This window comes from Pseudonaja textilis, chromosome 12, assembly GCF_049901715.1.
Source record: "Pseudonaja textilis isolate UNSWEBS1 chromosome 12, rPseTex1.2, whole genome shotgun sequence".
NCBI lineage: Eukaryota > Metazoa > Chordata > Lepidosauria > Squamata > Elapidae > Pseudonaja > Pseudonaja textilis.
The window spans coordinates 14,754,475-14,770,340 of record NC_142001.1 but is presented as its reverse complement, the minus strand read 5'-3'; the positions used below and the strand labels follow the sequence as shown (position 1 = coordinate 14,770,340).

At 38.2% G+C, this 15,866-nt stretch overlaps 1 protein-coding gene across 1 annotated transcript in view; it reads left to right on the top strand.

Annotated features, from left to right (window-relative positions):
* Positions 1-15,866, top strand: part of PCDH11X (protocadherin 11 X-linked) — a 566,008-nt gene that overhangs the window by 314,115 nt on the left and 236,027 nt on the right. Inside the window, exon 5 of the mRNA XM_087941083.1 lies at positions 4,501-4,572. Coding sequence (XP_087797209.1) covers positions 4,501-4,572 — 72 coding nt within the window. The remainder of the gene's footprint in view (positions 1-4,500; positions 4,573-15,866) is intronic.

Sequence of the window (15,866 nt, the reverse complement as noted above, 5' to 3'; positions counted from 1 at the left end):
CTGCCTTTTGTAGAATGGATCTGAGTCATCTCCTGCCTGCGATGATAAGTGTTTGGTAAGTCCCAGATTTAACAAGCTAAACTGGATACAACAGGCCAGCTTGTAGAAATAATTTTCATTATGGAAAAAGATGACCTCAAATGACTTTTTTTTTTTTTTTGCAATGTTGGTACTTTAATGAATGCACATGAATATGTCTTGTGACATAGTCTTACAATTCCATATTTTCTAAAAGAGTTCTAATATATATATATATATATATATAAAAATAAAGCCAGGTTTGTATCTTCCAAAACGATCATTTCTAAAGGATATCAGCCCACTAATCTCTTTTTACAATGGGGCAATACCACATCGTGGTCTTTTTTTTCTCCTTTCTGAGGCTGTCCTATTTTATTTTATTTATTTCTCAGTCTTCCTTTAAGACGCCAGAGGTCTTAAGGAAGCCTGAGATATTAAAAAAAAAAAAAAACAATATAATTCAACATCAAGTGCACTCATGAAGTCTCTTTAAAGAAACAAGTACGCTACCCGGTGACAATCATGTATCATTTCAAAGGATCCATCAGGAGCAAATGCCATTAAAAAGCCATTAAAAGACAGATTTCATTTTAAAACAAGCAAAGGTCAAGCAGATTTTCTTAAGAGGAACATATATAGAGAGAAGGGCCACCATTAAAAAGAGCCTAAGTAGGTAATATCTTCAAAGACGTCTATAAAATAGGGACAGCTTTATAGAAGTATAGACATCCTTCAAATAATCTAAACTTGAATTATTTAGGACTGTTTCATATTGGGTCAAGAAATGCATTGATACAAAGATTGTATGATTTCAGTAATATAAAACCTCCCCCCCCCCCATGTGATCTATATAGATGAATTCTGAACCAAGTTTTGTAATCCCTGATATTATTAATCACTATCTCGATAGCCGTCCTTCACTACGAAACTATGTGATTGAGCTTAGGGAAGGAAAATAAGGGGGGAAAACAAATAAAATCTAATGTTAAAATCATAATCTGTCAGTCCAATCTGTCAGTTCCACATAAACCCAAAGAAAACATGGGCCTAAACTATAACACCAATCCTTGAACTGTGAAGGCCTGCGGTCATGAGATACTAAAATGCAACGAAGTGATAATGCTAAAAGATTTGCTGCATTAATTGTGTGAACTAGCTATAATGGATTAATCAGCAGATTCCAATGAATCTCCAGCTCTGTTGTGCAGCCACCTGATAGTTATTCACTTATTTGCATGACATATAGAAGCATAGAAATTCAAATACTTTGGCCACCTCATGAGAAGGAAGGACTCACTGGAGAAGAGCCTGATGCTGGGAACGATTGAGGGCAATAGGGGATGGCAGAGAATGAGGTGGCTGGATGGAGTCACTGAAGCAGTAGGTGTGAGCTTAAATGGACTCCAGAAGTTGTGAGAGGACAGGAAGACCTGGAGGAACGTTGTCCATGGGGTCGCGATGGGTTGGACATGACTTTGCAACTAACAACAACAACAACAAATAGAAGCATAAATGATTAATATGACCGGGTCTGTATAACATGTAGGCTAAAAATGTGGTTAGCTAAATTGTGATTCAGTGAATCATGTTACTACTTCCTCTGCTTTTGTGAAAAGATCTCTTATTTTTCACCACATTTTAAACCAGACTCAAACTAGAGTCTTTTAAATGTGATGAGTCAAACTCAACCCATTGCCCCAATTGGTCAAATTAGCACTTAAAAGGATACAGAATTCCATTATCTTTCATTATGGATATAATGACCCTTTCACTGTGTGAATGTCGAAGGAAGCCATTTCTGTGAAAGCTCTTATGGAACCTTATTTCTTCTGTGCTCTCCAAGCATCCATGCTCAATCTGTCTACCGGTTACCCTTGTAGGTTATTTCAAAGTGCTATAGTTTTAAAAAGTTACTTGAGATTTAGTTAAGCATGCTATTATGAGAGCTTGATTTCTGCTAACATCTATGCTTCACTGCCAGGGAAAATTTTATTGGTCCCAGGATTGGAGCATTGGGAGCTGTAAGCGTGCTGTTGGAGCTATAATGTACCATTCAGATCAAAATCAATCATAGCATCTTCATCTCATTATGGATTTAATTTTCTTCTGTGTATTAAGCTTAAATGTCAGATGGCTGGGAACATAAACAAAGGAACATTGGTTCCCCCAGTTACGGGAGATCAGGAGCCTATAGCTCTTTGTGGTGGAAATGAGAATCTGCACGTGTGTGAAAGAGTAATAATCAAAGCTGAAAAGACACATCGTTCCTTTGGTTTCATTGATTTTTCAGTAGATTTGATCAATCTTTGCAGTGAAGGAGGAGTATTACTAGGGGTGGGCTGCTGAGAGTTTGCAGGGGTTCAGGAGAACCCCTAGCTAAGATTCTGTGCAGTTCAGGGAACCCCCCAAATCCCACTTCTGGCTGGCCCTGCCCACCCCACCCTTCCCAGGAGTCACCACACAGCCAGTTTTGGATGCAGGGTGAGCATGGAGGCTCAGGAAGGGCAAAAAATGGGCCTCCTGGAAGTTTGGGAAGGTCAGAAATAGGCCCCATTTTCAGCTTCTAGAGAGCCTCCGCAGCCAGGGCAGGGCAACCCCCCCCCCCGACATGGTGCAGGAGGCTGACTAGGCCACACCCACCATGGCCACACCCACCCAGCAGCCGGGCATAGAACCCGTTGCTAAAATTTTTGAAGCCCACCCCATACCTCTACATACCTTTAGAAGAGAATTGAGGTTTTGTTCTGGAAAGGAGAATCGTCCTTCAGAAAGTCAAAGAAATATTTGCTGTTTTCCAAATCTATAATTCTACTCTCTAAAGCTCTTTAAAGAGAGCTTGAAGCTACCATTCCAGTGTGGGAGGGGAGAGGGAACAGCATACTATTTGCCATTCATTAAATGCACTGTGTCTGGGTGAGGACCTGAAATATTCCAACACGAGACTTTAGTGAAGATACTCTGGAGATTCTGGTGGCACTTTGGTCCCCGGGCTCATCAAATCCAGAACATTTATAGGTGGAATTGAACAATCATTATGTACCTTAGCCGTTTTTTTTTTTTTCAAGGTGGCTGGAAAATTAGATCTAATTTCGCTGGGGAGAGGAACAGCCTGCCTCAGCAAGAGAAATGGTTTCCAAACAACATTGATTCATTTTGGTGTGGCGTGTTTTCAGATTCCGTTCTCATTCATGTATTTATTTCTAAACAGGGAGCAACCATGGATTCGCGATTCTGTAAGGTGGAAGGTCAATCAGCTATTAAGTTCCACTTCATTTCCCAAAGACTGTTGATCTTTATTAAGGGCACTTTTGTTTTATTATTTTTTTTCCCATCAGGGCATGTAGTAAAACAACCTCCACCACAGTCGCTCTGATTCTGTGTTTCAATGTGCCTGAGGGAACTGTTACCATATCTTCGTCATTCCTGTATTTTTTTTTTAATTGATGACTGATAAATCTATAGAGAGTCCACAAAGTGAAAAAGAGAATTAACTTTCTCCCTTACCCATGATCATTCTGCAGTCAGCTCCAGTGAGTTTTGGATCTACATGTTTCTATCCATCTGTGTGTATATCAACATATACTGTACACAGGCACTATGCCCCAAAGCATTTATTGACATATTTTCTGTTGGTTCTGCTGTTTACGTGAGTCTCTGAAGCAATCACTTTTTTTTTTTCATTTTAAATGAAATAATTTGATTCCTTGGTTTATGTCCTTGGAAGCGATGTCCTGATATAAAAGGATGTGTGTGCATAATTCTGGAACACCTTGAGCAATTTCAACCAAACTTGGTACACAGGTTACTTACAGATTACTTACAGATTACAGATTACTTACTCCCTGGAAACAAATACTGGAGGTATAAGACACTCTTAACACCCCTCGGAGGGGTGTGTGTGTTCTGTTAAGATACAGCCTATTGTGCTTTAAAATGGCTTCTACCGTACTGCCTTAAAATGGCTTCTACTCTACAGCACTGTGAAGTTGCCATAGTAACGGCTTCACGGTATTCCACAAGGGGGCTCTCTCTCTGGTAAGGGGGAAAATCCAACATTAGAAATTACATTTGTTCCAGTTAATTGTCGCTGAAATCGGGGCTTTTCCTATCTAATTCAGGATTAGGATAAATAAATACCCAGGGAACACCGGGTTATTGACTAGTTAAATGCTAAAGCTAGCCAACATGGTTTCCTATCTTGCAGTTGAACAGGATTTTCTGTTCAACAAGAAGAAATAGGCCATGACAAGCACTAAAGAAACTCTTTCTTGAATTTTTCTGCTGCAGTCATTAAAATGATCTTACTTTTCTCTGATGTTCACAGCCCTATAATTCTTAGAATGGCACAAATTATCTCCACTGTCTTTTTTTGTTTGTTTGTTTGCTTTTTCACAACTGTAAATCAAATCTGGGTCTGTTAATCTCTCAAGAAACTAACAGCAGATTTTTTTTTCTGTTCCTCTCTTTTTGTCCCCAAAGCATTCAAAAGATGTGGGAAGACCTCAGACCCCACTAAAAGAGACAAGTCTAGAGTCATGGACCCAACCACCGGTAAGCAAGAACATTTAATTTATGTTGGTTATGTTTTCCTGAAAAAAGGAGAGGAAATTCAGATGGTTCCATTTGAAAAAATAACAATAAAACACTGTTAATGGAATACATCAACAGCAAAAGTGCATGGAAATCATGTTTTGAGATATTTAAATAATGCCAAGCTTTGTCCTCTGAGTCTTAGAAGATGACGTGATATGTGATTTAAAAAACATATCCTGAATGTTGTGCTCAAGAACACTTGATTGAGGACATTTCTCCTCATTCTCAAAGGAAAGGATTAACAAATCTATTTATTTTAATGTGGTTTTAAAAATATTTCTTTGAGAAAGCATTAAGCAAACTGTCTTCCATGGCATTTTTCCCCATTTGCTTTGGGCCACACCATCCCTGCTCACTGAATATCCTCAAGGGACTGATGGTTGAATAAACTAACTTTTATCTGGGTTATCTTTCACCTATTACATGTCAGCAGGAGATTAAGCCACCAAAGATTATTCCACAGTTATGAGGATCATAGAAAATCTCATCGATGAAGATTTCTTCAGAGAAGCAGCTATTTGTTACAAAGATATCTTCTTCACTTACCCACTATGGCCAGGAGAGAGATGTTTTGGGGAGAGTTATAAAACACTTCTATCCATCCATCTGGTATGGTAGGGAGGGAAAACAAAGGTATTACTGAGTAATGCTTCACCACAGAGATGGAAGGGGGTTGGCGAAATCAAATGCTTGATTTCTTTCAAAAACTATGTCAGCCCTGGACAAGCAGCATTAATTCCTCTCTTTTAAATATAGATTGGTGATGATCTTGAAAATAGGTAGGTTGGTAGGTAGGTGGGTAGGTAGATAGATAGATAGATAGATAGATAGATAGATAGATAGATAGATAGATAGATAGATAGATAGATAGACAGACTTTTTTTTACGTTCTTCTCCAGCTATGTTGCTGATTTTCCTAAACCAACTTCTAGTCTTTCTTCTTCACAGACAACCTCTTTACTGCTGTGATACAATGAAGGTAATTAGTAAACATATTTTCCTGAAGTTTAAGTTGACATTATATTTCTATTTGTTTCTTAAAGGATCTTCCTAATTAGATATTTTTTGTCCTAATTAAAACTATAAATGCCACAAGTCTGATGCAACATGCTGAAGTTAGACAAGTGTCAAAGTAAGTTGAGCAGATGGACTGGGATGTGTTACTAAGTAGGCAGACCTAAGGTTTTCTTACAAGGAGAAAGGAAATGATGGGGTGAAGGAGTAAAGTAAGGCATGATTCTAGAAAGACAGCAATTTTGATAAGAATTGTTAAAATCTTTCCAGAATATCCAGTGCTAGCTTTGTGGATGTAATGATGATTCATAGCAAATCCTCAGTCCCATCTATTTCAGTTCATGGTAATGAAACTTTATTTTACATGGCTGTACAACATCCAAAATGACTATTAGAACTGAGCTTTTCATTTCTCCAGCTCATTTCAGATGTCAGCTTTACTGGTAGCCACAAAGCGTTTGTTGCCCTTGATCGGAATAAATTACGAAGCTCACAGTTTTTGGATCAGTTCTCCAATCTATGCCAAGGGTGTATTTTCATGCCATCATTAAGATATATCTGGGGTGTGGGACCACAGTCAAGCCACACGAGGATGGATACATGATTATGGTCCACAGTTGGTACAATGATATACAAATTGTACTAGTGTGGGGCACTAGTGAGGAACAGAAATGTACAAATTAAGTTAATGTCTGCGGATAGTTATGAGCAGTTCATTAACTCGGAGGATGGAATTCTATCTAAGTCTGTCCAATGACAGTTAAAGGTGAAGGCTTTTCAGAGGAGTACTGGTCCATCAGTTTTGACTCGCCAGGAAAGAAATTACAGCTGTTCACTTCGAGGGATAAGGAAACTGATGAATGACAGCACTTGATACACAACATTTAACTTGAAAATTGTATAATGTATTATAAGTGGATATTTCGGGATTGGCTATGGGGCTTAACATTGTTCTTTGCCTTATGGAAAACTGCTCCATTTTTTAAAGTCATTGTTTGTAGATGATCTTACCCAAAGAGGTGGAAAAATGAAACAAGAGTTGGGTTTATTTATAACATCTCTTTTATTTGTATGGGCTTTGTAGGTTGTTGTTTTTTTTTCATCTCCTTCTGGGAGGTGTAGTCTAACATATCCGAAAGGCCACATGTTGAACCTGGATATTTTTTTCTCCTGGTTTTTTTGTCTTGCCTTTCTTCATGTCATTTGGAATTTTTTTTTTCAGTTAAATTTTGTAGGTTAGAGTTCCTATCCTATTTAATACTTGCTTGAAGTTTGTTCTTCAACAGATAGATTTCATTTATTCATATAGCCAGTTCCTAGACAAAACTGGCAATGGGTAATTCCAGTAGACCAATGTGCTGGCTGCACATATCATACTAAACTACTGTGTATCGATTGCTTGTTTGTTACACATGTTGTTCATGAATCATGACTTATTACTCTTATGTGCAATGCTTCGTTATGACAGCTTGTACAGGAAACCATGGCTAACATGAATTAGGCTGGTGTGTCGTCCCAAAGATAAGGGGAAAAAAATGATTGAAGATAGTTTAAAACAGTGTTTTTAAGGTTCTCCTTTTCTTCTTCTTCCTAAAAGAATGTAATTCAGAATAAGTGGGATTGAAATTAAGATGTGTAGTTAAAATAGAGGAGATTCTTTAAAGCCAGTCAGATTTCTCCATTCTCTCTGCTGTAATCAGATGAAATGTCAGCTTAAACATTTGCTGCCTTTGATGTGCATTTCAAGTTAGTTGTAAAGGAATTTTAGTGTAACACACAAAGGCGGCATTGTTTGTAACTGAGAAAAAAAGACCACTGTGATGAGCTTCCTTTTCTTTTCTTTTTTATGACCCATCAAAATTACAAAGTATTCACAAATGAAAGATTTCTCTTTGTTGAAGAAGATCTCCCAGCCTCTCTTCCATATCAAGGTTTGCTGTGTTTATGCCATCTTTTGAGAAAGTATATCTTAGCTTTCTCTTGATGATCACATTTAGACAAAGAAACAAATCTTTACAAATTACAAAATGAATGAGTTTGGTATAAACGTAAAGGTTCCCCTCGCACATACGTGCTAGTCATTTCCAGCTCTAGTGGGCCGTGCTCGTCTCTGTTACAAAGCCGAAGAGCCAGCACTGTCCGAAGACAACTTCATGGTCCTGTGGCTGGCATGACTAAATGCTGAAGGCACATGGAACACTGTTCCATTCCCACCAAAGGGGTTCCTATTTTTCTACTTACATTTTTACATGCTTTCGAACTGCCAGGTTGGCAAAAGCTGGAACAAGTAACAGGAGCTCTGTTACACGGCGCTAGGGATTCGAACCGCTGAAGTGCCAACCTTTCTGATCAACAAGCTCAGTATCTTATCCACTGAGCCACTGTGTGTACTTATACTTATCCTGTATACTTGTGGCCAAACACACATCTCTTGCACTCATTCAAAATGTAGAAACAAGGCAAGATATACCCACTTAATCTATTTAAGCCATAGCTAATTGTTCCAAACCTGGGGTGTCAAACTCGAGGCCTGGGTCCCACCCTGGAAAAAGCAAAGGACTGGTCCATGGTGCCTCTGCCAGGGAAAATGGAGCTCGGGAGGGCCACATGTGCCCCTCCTGAGCTGAGTTTTCACTGGCAGAGAGTTGCAGGAGGCCATCACAGCTGAAAATGGAGCTTGGGAGGCCATTTTCACTGGCAGAGTGCTCGGGCCACGAAAGGTGCCCCCGACACGAGTGATGTTAAGCTGGCCATGCCCACCACAGCTCCCCCCTGAGATCAAACATAACCCTGATATGGCCCTCAATGAAATCGAGCTTGACACCCCTGTTCCAAACAACCAATTATACGAATCTATACTTTAAATTTAATATAGGAGAATATTTGTAGCTCCGGTTTGAAATGAGGGGTCCTTGGTGTTCTCTGAGCTTGCTTGTTTTCCTGCAGATGTTTCATTACCCTAACTAGGTCAGTGCTAGTAACTGGCTCTGAGTAGCACTGATGATGTTACCTAATTAGGGTAATGAAACATCTGCAAGAAAACAAGCAAGCTCAGAGGCACCAAGGACCCCTGACTTTAAATTTAGTTTCATAACTTTTTTTTGGAAATAATTACAATTTCTACTTATAAAGAATATATAGAAAATATATGAGGACATATAGAAAAATCCTCAAATGAACGCAGTCCTTCCTCCTTTCCCCCCTCCCTCTCTTCCAACTGAAGAAAAAAAAAATAAGTGGCATTAAGATCCCCAAAAAGTATAGCACCTATAAAATACCTTAAATAATACAATAGTTAAGTATTGAAGTACTGTTTTAATATGCCATTATTTTAATACCCTACTAAAATTTTAAAATTTGATATAGTAAAATATTTAAGGTGAAAACTGATTGATTATCAAGGCACTTTATTGAAATATTTATTAAGATTTCAAGTCAGTGTCACTAATTGAGTTCAGGAATTTAAACCAGCAAAAAATTTAGATTATTTATCTGACTAAATCTCATACTTGTTAAGGGATTGCTCTGACTGGCATACTGTTACAAAGATTTTTGCTGTTTGTAAGATAAGAGTGAGAACTTCATGATACTTTGGAGGTGGGGATGTTATTTGTATTGGCCATTTACAGTATGAGATGTATATGAAACAACTACCAAACCTGAAGACTTTGAATCTTCCTGCTTACTCATATCAATTACCTTCCTTTTCAGGATATTCTTCTCCTGATTATATGTCATTCCACAAGCTGTATTTGTGCCATTTTTGTCTGTACCCCAACTTTCTAAGGTAAAGATTACCTTAAAAAGTTGTGGTACAACTCTGGTGATATTGAACTCTGCTAATATCACCAAAGTAAGCCTCGTGGTTGGAAATTCAACTTTATTTAAACATTATATATCTTCACCCAAGCCCTAGTATTAAGTTTGTACAGACCTCTCTCTAGGTGGAGTGCTGCTTTGAGTATATAGCATGTCACTTGGCCTGACTACACAGAGCAAAGCAGAAATCGGCAGGTCTTTGTGAGTTTGCCGGCTTTGCAGGGTAGTCCAAATCAGAAACATGCCGACATGAACTAATCCTACTTTACTGTATTCACAGAGTCTTGCAAAACTGAATGTATTTTTCCCCTCCTTTCTAGTCTTTGGAATTAAATTTGGGGAAGATCCTTTATGAAATCCTTCTCATGCTATCCCCCCTATGTAGATAGACTACATATCTATGGACTAAGTTGCCTCTTATCAGACCTTCGTCTAGGCTGCAGATTTTCCTCTTGTCTCCTAAGGTCGTTTACACGTACCTTACAGAATCTTGTTCCTATGTTGGGAAACTGAGATGTAGATTATTTGAATGAATGCTGCTTTCTAACCATATGTGGTTAGCAATGAATGAATGCTGCCTTGAATGAATGTTGCATTTCAACACTATGTGTCACTGATATCTAGTCTGTAGCAATTTCTGCTATTGCTGTTCATTGTGCCTAAGAATAGAATAGAATAGAATAGAATAGAATAGAATAGAATAGAATAGAATAGAATGGGATGGGATGGGATGGGATGGGATGGGATGGGATGGGATGGGATGGGATAGGATAGAATAGAATAGAATAGAATAGAATAGAATAGAATAGAATAGAATAGAATAGAATAGAATTCTTTATTGGCTAAGTGTGATAGGACACACAAGGAATTTGTTTTTAGTACATATGCTCTCAGTGTACATAAAGAAAAAGAAAAAAAAAACATTCATCAAGAATCATAAGATACAACAATTAGTAATAGTCATAGGTTACTAATAAGCAATCAAATCATACTAGGGAACAAATAAAACAATATAAATTGTAAAGATACAAGCAACATAGTTATAGTTATAAGTTGGAAGAGATAGGTAATAAGAAGGATGAGAAGAATAATAGTAATTCAGTTTTACTAGTTTGACAGTGTTATGGGAATTATTTGTTTAGCAGAGTGATGGCATTCGAGGAAAAACCGTCCTTGTGTCTAGTTGTTCTGGTGTGCAGTGCCCTATAGCATTGTTTTGAGGGTAGGAGTTGAAACAGTTTACATCCAGGATGTGAGGGATCTGTAGATACAATGCACATGTTTATATTGGTTGTCAGATTGTCTTAGGTATTTTGAATACATACATTCAGATGACAAAACATCAAACTCCGTCTGTTTAATGTGCATTTTTACACTTTTTTTTCCTCTCCTGCATCTGTATTTATTAATAACAATATGAAAATGAGCCGGTTCATCAGATAGGTCAACCTTCTTCATCTTTTGTTAATGACTATGGCTTAAATACAGGTAGTCCTCCGATTCAGGTAGTCCTCAAATTATGTCCACAATTGGACCCCAAAATTTGTTAAGTGAGTTTTTGGCACATTTTGTGATCTTCCTTGCCACAGTGAATCACTGCAATTGTTAAACGAGTAACATGGTTTGTTAAATGAATCTGGGATACTGCAACCATCATAAATATGAATCAGTTGCCAAGCATTTGAATTTTGATCACGTAGCCCCTCAGGGATGCTTCCATGGTTGTAAGTATGAAAAAAAATGGTCATAAGTCACTTTTTTCAGTGCCATTGTAAATTTGAATGGTCATTATCTGTACAATTATGTGTATTTATGTAAGTGATTAGAAGTTGGCTGATTGAGCACCAGTTGTTAGGAATCAATGTTGACAGCTCTGTTGAAATTAACTACAATTGATTTTACAAATGACTGTGGGTACATTGAATTGATTATGTCAAACAGTTAAGTCTCTGTCTTGTGATTGTCATCATACCATTGCTGAGTTTTCAGAACATGCCAGAGACTTCAACCAAATAAATAGACTTTTTTTGGTGTTAGAGGATCAGGCTATATTGAATAAACATGGAATAAGTAGAATGGGTCAAGTTAATTTCCCTGTCGGGGCATTTTTGCACTATTTGAAATGAGTCACAAAATATGGCGTGTTATGCATGCTTATATGTGGGGAAATGTAAGAGTTGTATTGAACGTTTGAGAAAATAGAGACACTTACTGGCAACCTGGAGCATCAGGTATAGTTTTACCAAGAATAATTACTCCCTTCGGTTGTTTTAGCTTTTTCTGTCTCAGTCATAATTTGTGTTTTTCCCCTGGTCCCTGTTTTTTTATAAATGTCGGTGTTATAAGGAGGCCAATGAGCCGGTAAGTTGGAAATTAAATCCCCTTACAGAAAAGCTACAGTATAACATGTTTACTCTTTTATTATTATTAGTTCCCTCTGTAGCTTTCTACCTCCTCTAATGATGCCATATTGCTACAGTGGCCGGAAGATTATTTTGCATGAAAATCTACTGTGGCTGGGAATATTTCAAGGGCCTTGTCAAAACCAATGTGTTATAAATGAAATCTTATGAGGAACTAACACCCCCTGCAATCCATTCTAGAAACTGGTGAAATTCTTCTTATCTTGAGATTACTGTAGTAGGATGTGCATGGGGGCAAGATTCTAGAAAGGTGGATTTATTTAGTTCTCATCATCCCACCCCCATATTATAGTCAAGTGCAGGAAGTCAGGAGCCCAAGCCGTTCAAATGAATGTATAGCTTTATTGCAAGCTTAAGCTCTCTACAAGCATCTAAACTACTAACAGTCAAAGCAAATTGGTGCTAGATAAGAATTAATGGAATTCAAAATGGGCTGGACTTAGATTATGAAAGAACTCAAGACTGATGACATCTCCCTTGGGCTCAGTCTGGGCATCTTCTATAAATACATGGATATAGAACCTGCAAAGTAAAATTGAGTGTATTCTCCTGCAGATTATTATTGTTATGGTTTTTAATTGTGTTAATTTAAAAAAAAAACTGATTTCTGTTACATTTTTTGGTTATTTTGTTGTAGTGTTTTGTATTTTTAACTTTGTACGCCACTCAGAGTTGCATACATGAGATGGGAAGCTGTACAGATTTGCCAAATTCATCATTCATGACAGAACACCCTGTCATGCCCCTGTTGGAATCTGATTTGAAGGGGGAGGCCGAGCAGCTGACAGGGAGTGGGAGTGTGGCTTTGTTGGCTGTGGAAGAAACTGGGGAAGGGCAAAGTCTGGCTGGGCAGAGAAGGAGAGGTAGGGCAAGGGAGAGGGAATTTGGAGGAAGATCCAGACTCACCCCCTCTTCATCCTAGAGCATGCATGGAGGAATGGAGAAGGGAGCAACTTGAGTTGCATGGCTTATGGGGGAGAAAAGGGCCCTGATTCCCTTCATTAGCTGCAGCTGGGAACATAGGGAAGTTGTGCACAGCAAACTGTTGGGAGCAAATCATGAATTATCTGGTGTTGTTGAGGCTTATCTGTGTTCCTGGCATCTTCCCAACTATGTATGTTTTGGCTGTGCTTTCAAGTCTGTAATTCTTTCTCCTGCTCTGTCAAGTTAATTACTACAGCGTGGTTTGTTTGGATTTTTAGTTGCAGTTTGTATGTACTTTATTTTTGGACTGAATTTCCTCCACTTAAAGACTGTTCCTGGGAGAGTTTTTCTCCAGTCGAAGGTGACCTGGACATTGGGGATAAAGTTGGAGATAATAAAGGGACTATTATTGTTTGTTTGACTGTATTGCTTTTGTGCCACACCCTGGGTAATCACACACCCATTTCCCACAAGAATTTACAATATATAATGATAAAAACGAAGGTCTCATTTGGAGTGTTTTTTCCTCTCCATCCCATCATTCAGTTCATTTCTCCTTCCTTCAATGTCTTCATGCCAACAATGACCAACAAAATCTGCAACTTTTGTATTTTCATTCCCATGGGCATGGCATATAAAACTCATTAAACAATATGGCTTTATTTCACATACATTTCCCATATCCACTATTAAATATGTAGCTGGCTACTCAGCTCTTGGCAAAGATGTTTGTGCTTTCCTGTTAAAGGAGACCGATAAACCATTTCTATTTTACAGAGGTCAGTTAGCACAACATATCCCGAATTTCTCTATAGTTATATCAGCTAAGGGAGCAATCTCTTTTAAATTCAATTTTCTACAATTCTGTCCTAGACACAGAGATCAACAAATGCCCATTCAGAGACAAAACACACCAATTTTAGCACTGGACACTGCGTTCCATAAATGGTCCCACTGGCAGGACATTCTTTGAAGTCTAAATAGTGGTCATAATGAAAGGCTATAATAAATGGATGGATAATGCCTGTGAAGAAACCTGGGGTTTTGTTTTTCGTTTTGTTGGAATCAGAATTTGAATTTGGTGCAACCCCAATTTCATTCTCAGAAAAATATGTTCTACAATCTCTCTTGTATTGAAATAAACATTATATATATACATATATATTAACCCATCCTAACTTACTAACATTCCAGTGAGAGAGAAGTTTATTATTTATTTGTTTGTTTCTTTGTCAAACGTGTACAAGATAACAAGTATAAGTATGAACATAAACAAGAACAAAGGGAGTGAATACAGATAAATGGAGACAGTAAGACAGGGACAGTAGGCACACTGGTATGCTTATGTATGCCTCCTTTAAGGACCTCTTAGAAATTGGGTGAGGTCCACAGTAGACAGTTTGAGGTTAAAGCTGAGAGGGGTTGAGGCTGTAATAATGGAGTCAGGTAGGGCATTCCAGGCACTGACCACCCTGTTGCTGAAATCGTATTTTCTGCAATCGAGTTTGGAGAGGTTTACCTTGAGTTTGTATTGGTTGTTTGCCCGTGTATTGTTGTGATTGAGCCTGGAGGCATAGGGTATTCTATTGTGAGCGGAGGAGTGGAGTACTTTTCTCAAGAAATATCTCTGAACCTGTTCAATTGTGTTAATGTCCTATATGCAGTGCGGGGTCCAGGCAGATGAGCTGTATTCAAGAATTGGTCTGGCAAAGGTTTTGTATGCCCTAATTAACAATTCAATGTTGCTGGAGAAGTTCTCTGAGGATGGCTCCAGCACAATTTCAAAAGCTCAGAAGACCAAATCTCTGGTCCTGGGGACCTGCAGGGTTGTATTTGTTTCTCCATTGTATCTATTTGAAATATTGGCACAATCCTCAAATTCATGTTGTAGTTAATGTCATGTCCATTATGCCAGTTTTCAATCAAGGCAAGCAAAGTTATCAGCTAATTGCTAGCTGATATGAATGGTCTTCACAATACAGCTGAAGACATAACAAATAGCTGCACTGCTTGATGGCGATATAGGAAAAATGTGGAATGCAAAAAAAGAACCACTTCGACGAGCATCGCTTGGCTCATTGCTAAGATAGGACTTGGCCCAGACACACAAATGTGGAGCTTAATTTTACTACATTATGGCAGAACTAATTGAGTGGAATGGCTGGTAATGGTGATAGGCATGTTGGATTTGCCCCAAATGCCGTCTGCCAAAATTTCCACAATGGTTACCAGAGACAGAAATTTGCAAGGCATTTGTTGCAGAACAGTCTGTCCTTCTCAACACTTGCAATAACTTTTGATATATTTCTATGAACTGAGATTAATTTCATTTCCAAGAAAATTTAATGTTTGCCAAAAGTGCATAGACCAAAGTAGAGAACATTGGATCCATGGTGCTAATTTATGGTGCCTTCCTCTTTTCCTTTCCGGCTTGTTGAGCATATGCTAGTAGACAGAGCCTAGGAGTAAATATATTTCGAACAGAATTGGTGGCTCCATTTGGAAACCAGGTTTAATAGATGCAATAATATATGGGTACTCCTGTCAGCCACTGCATATCCACCTATCATCCCTTTGAGCTAAAGCCAATTTACAGGTGACACTGAAGGTGAAAGCACTCATTCATAAATATATTTTCAAGAAAACCTTTCTTAGTTTTTTTTACCCCCCCATGTACTCTGATTAAACTTTCATTTGTGATTGTTTCCAGCTGGTATACATCTCTGAATGTTTTATAGATTAGATTCAAATGCTAAATTCAGAACACTGGGGTTTTTATTACCAGTTGCCCTTACTTAAGCGATTGATTGGCCATGTAATCAGAGGCAGGAGAAAAAACTTAGCAAGGGAGATTTTGCAATGTTCTTGGACAAGGGTCTACCTCGGTTATAATTGGTTTAACATTCAATATGACAGGCATTTTTTTAAAAAAATTGCACTTACCCCAGTGGTATGTTCGCTATTAAGGCTGTACAAAGACTTGCATATCTATCAGAAGTTGATATGATTAGACAGTGACATCACTGTTGTTGTTGTGGGCACCTTTTGTGTCCCTGGCAGAAGCTGGACTGA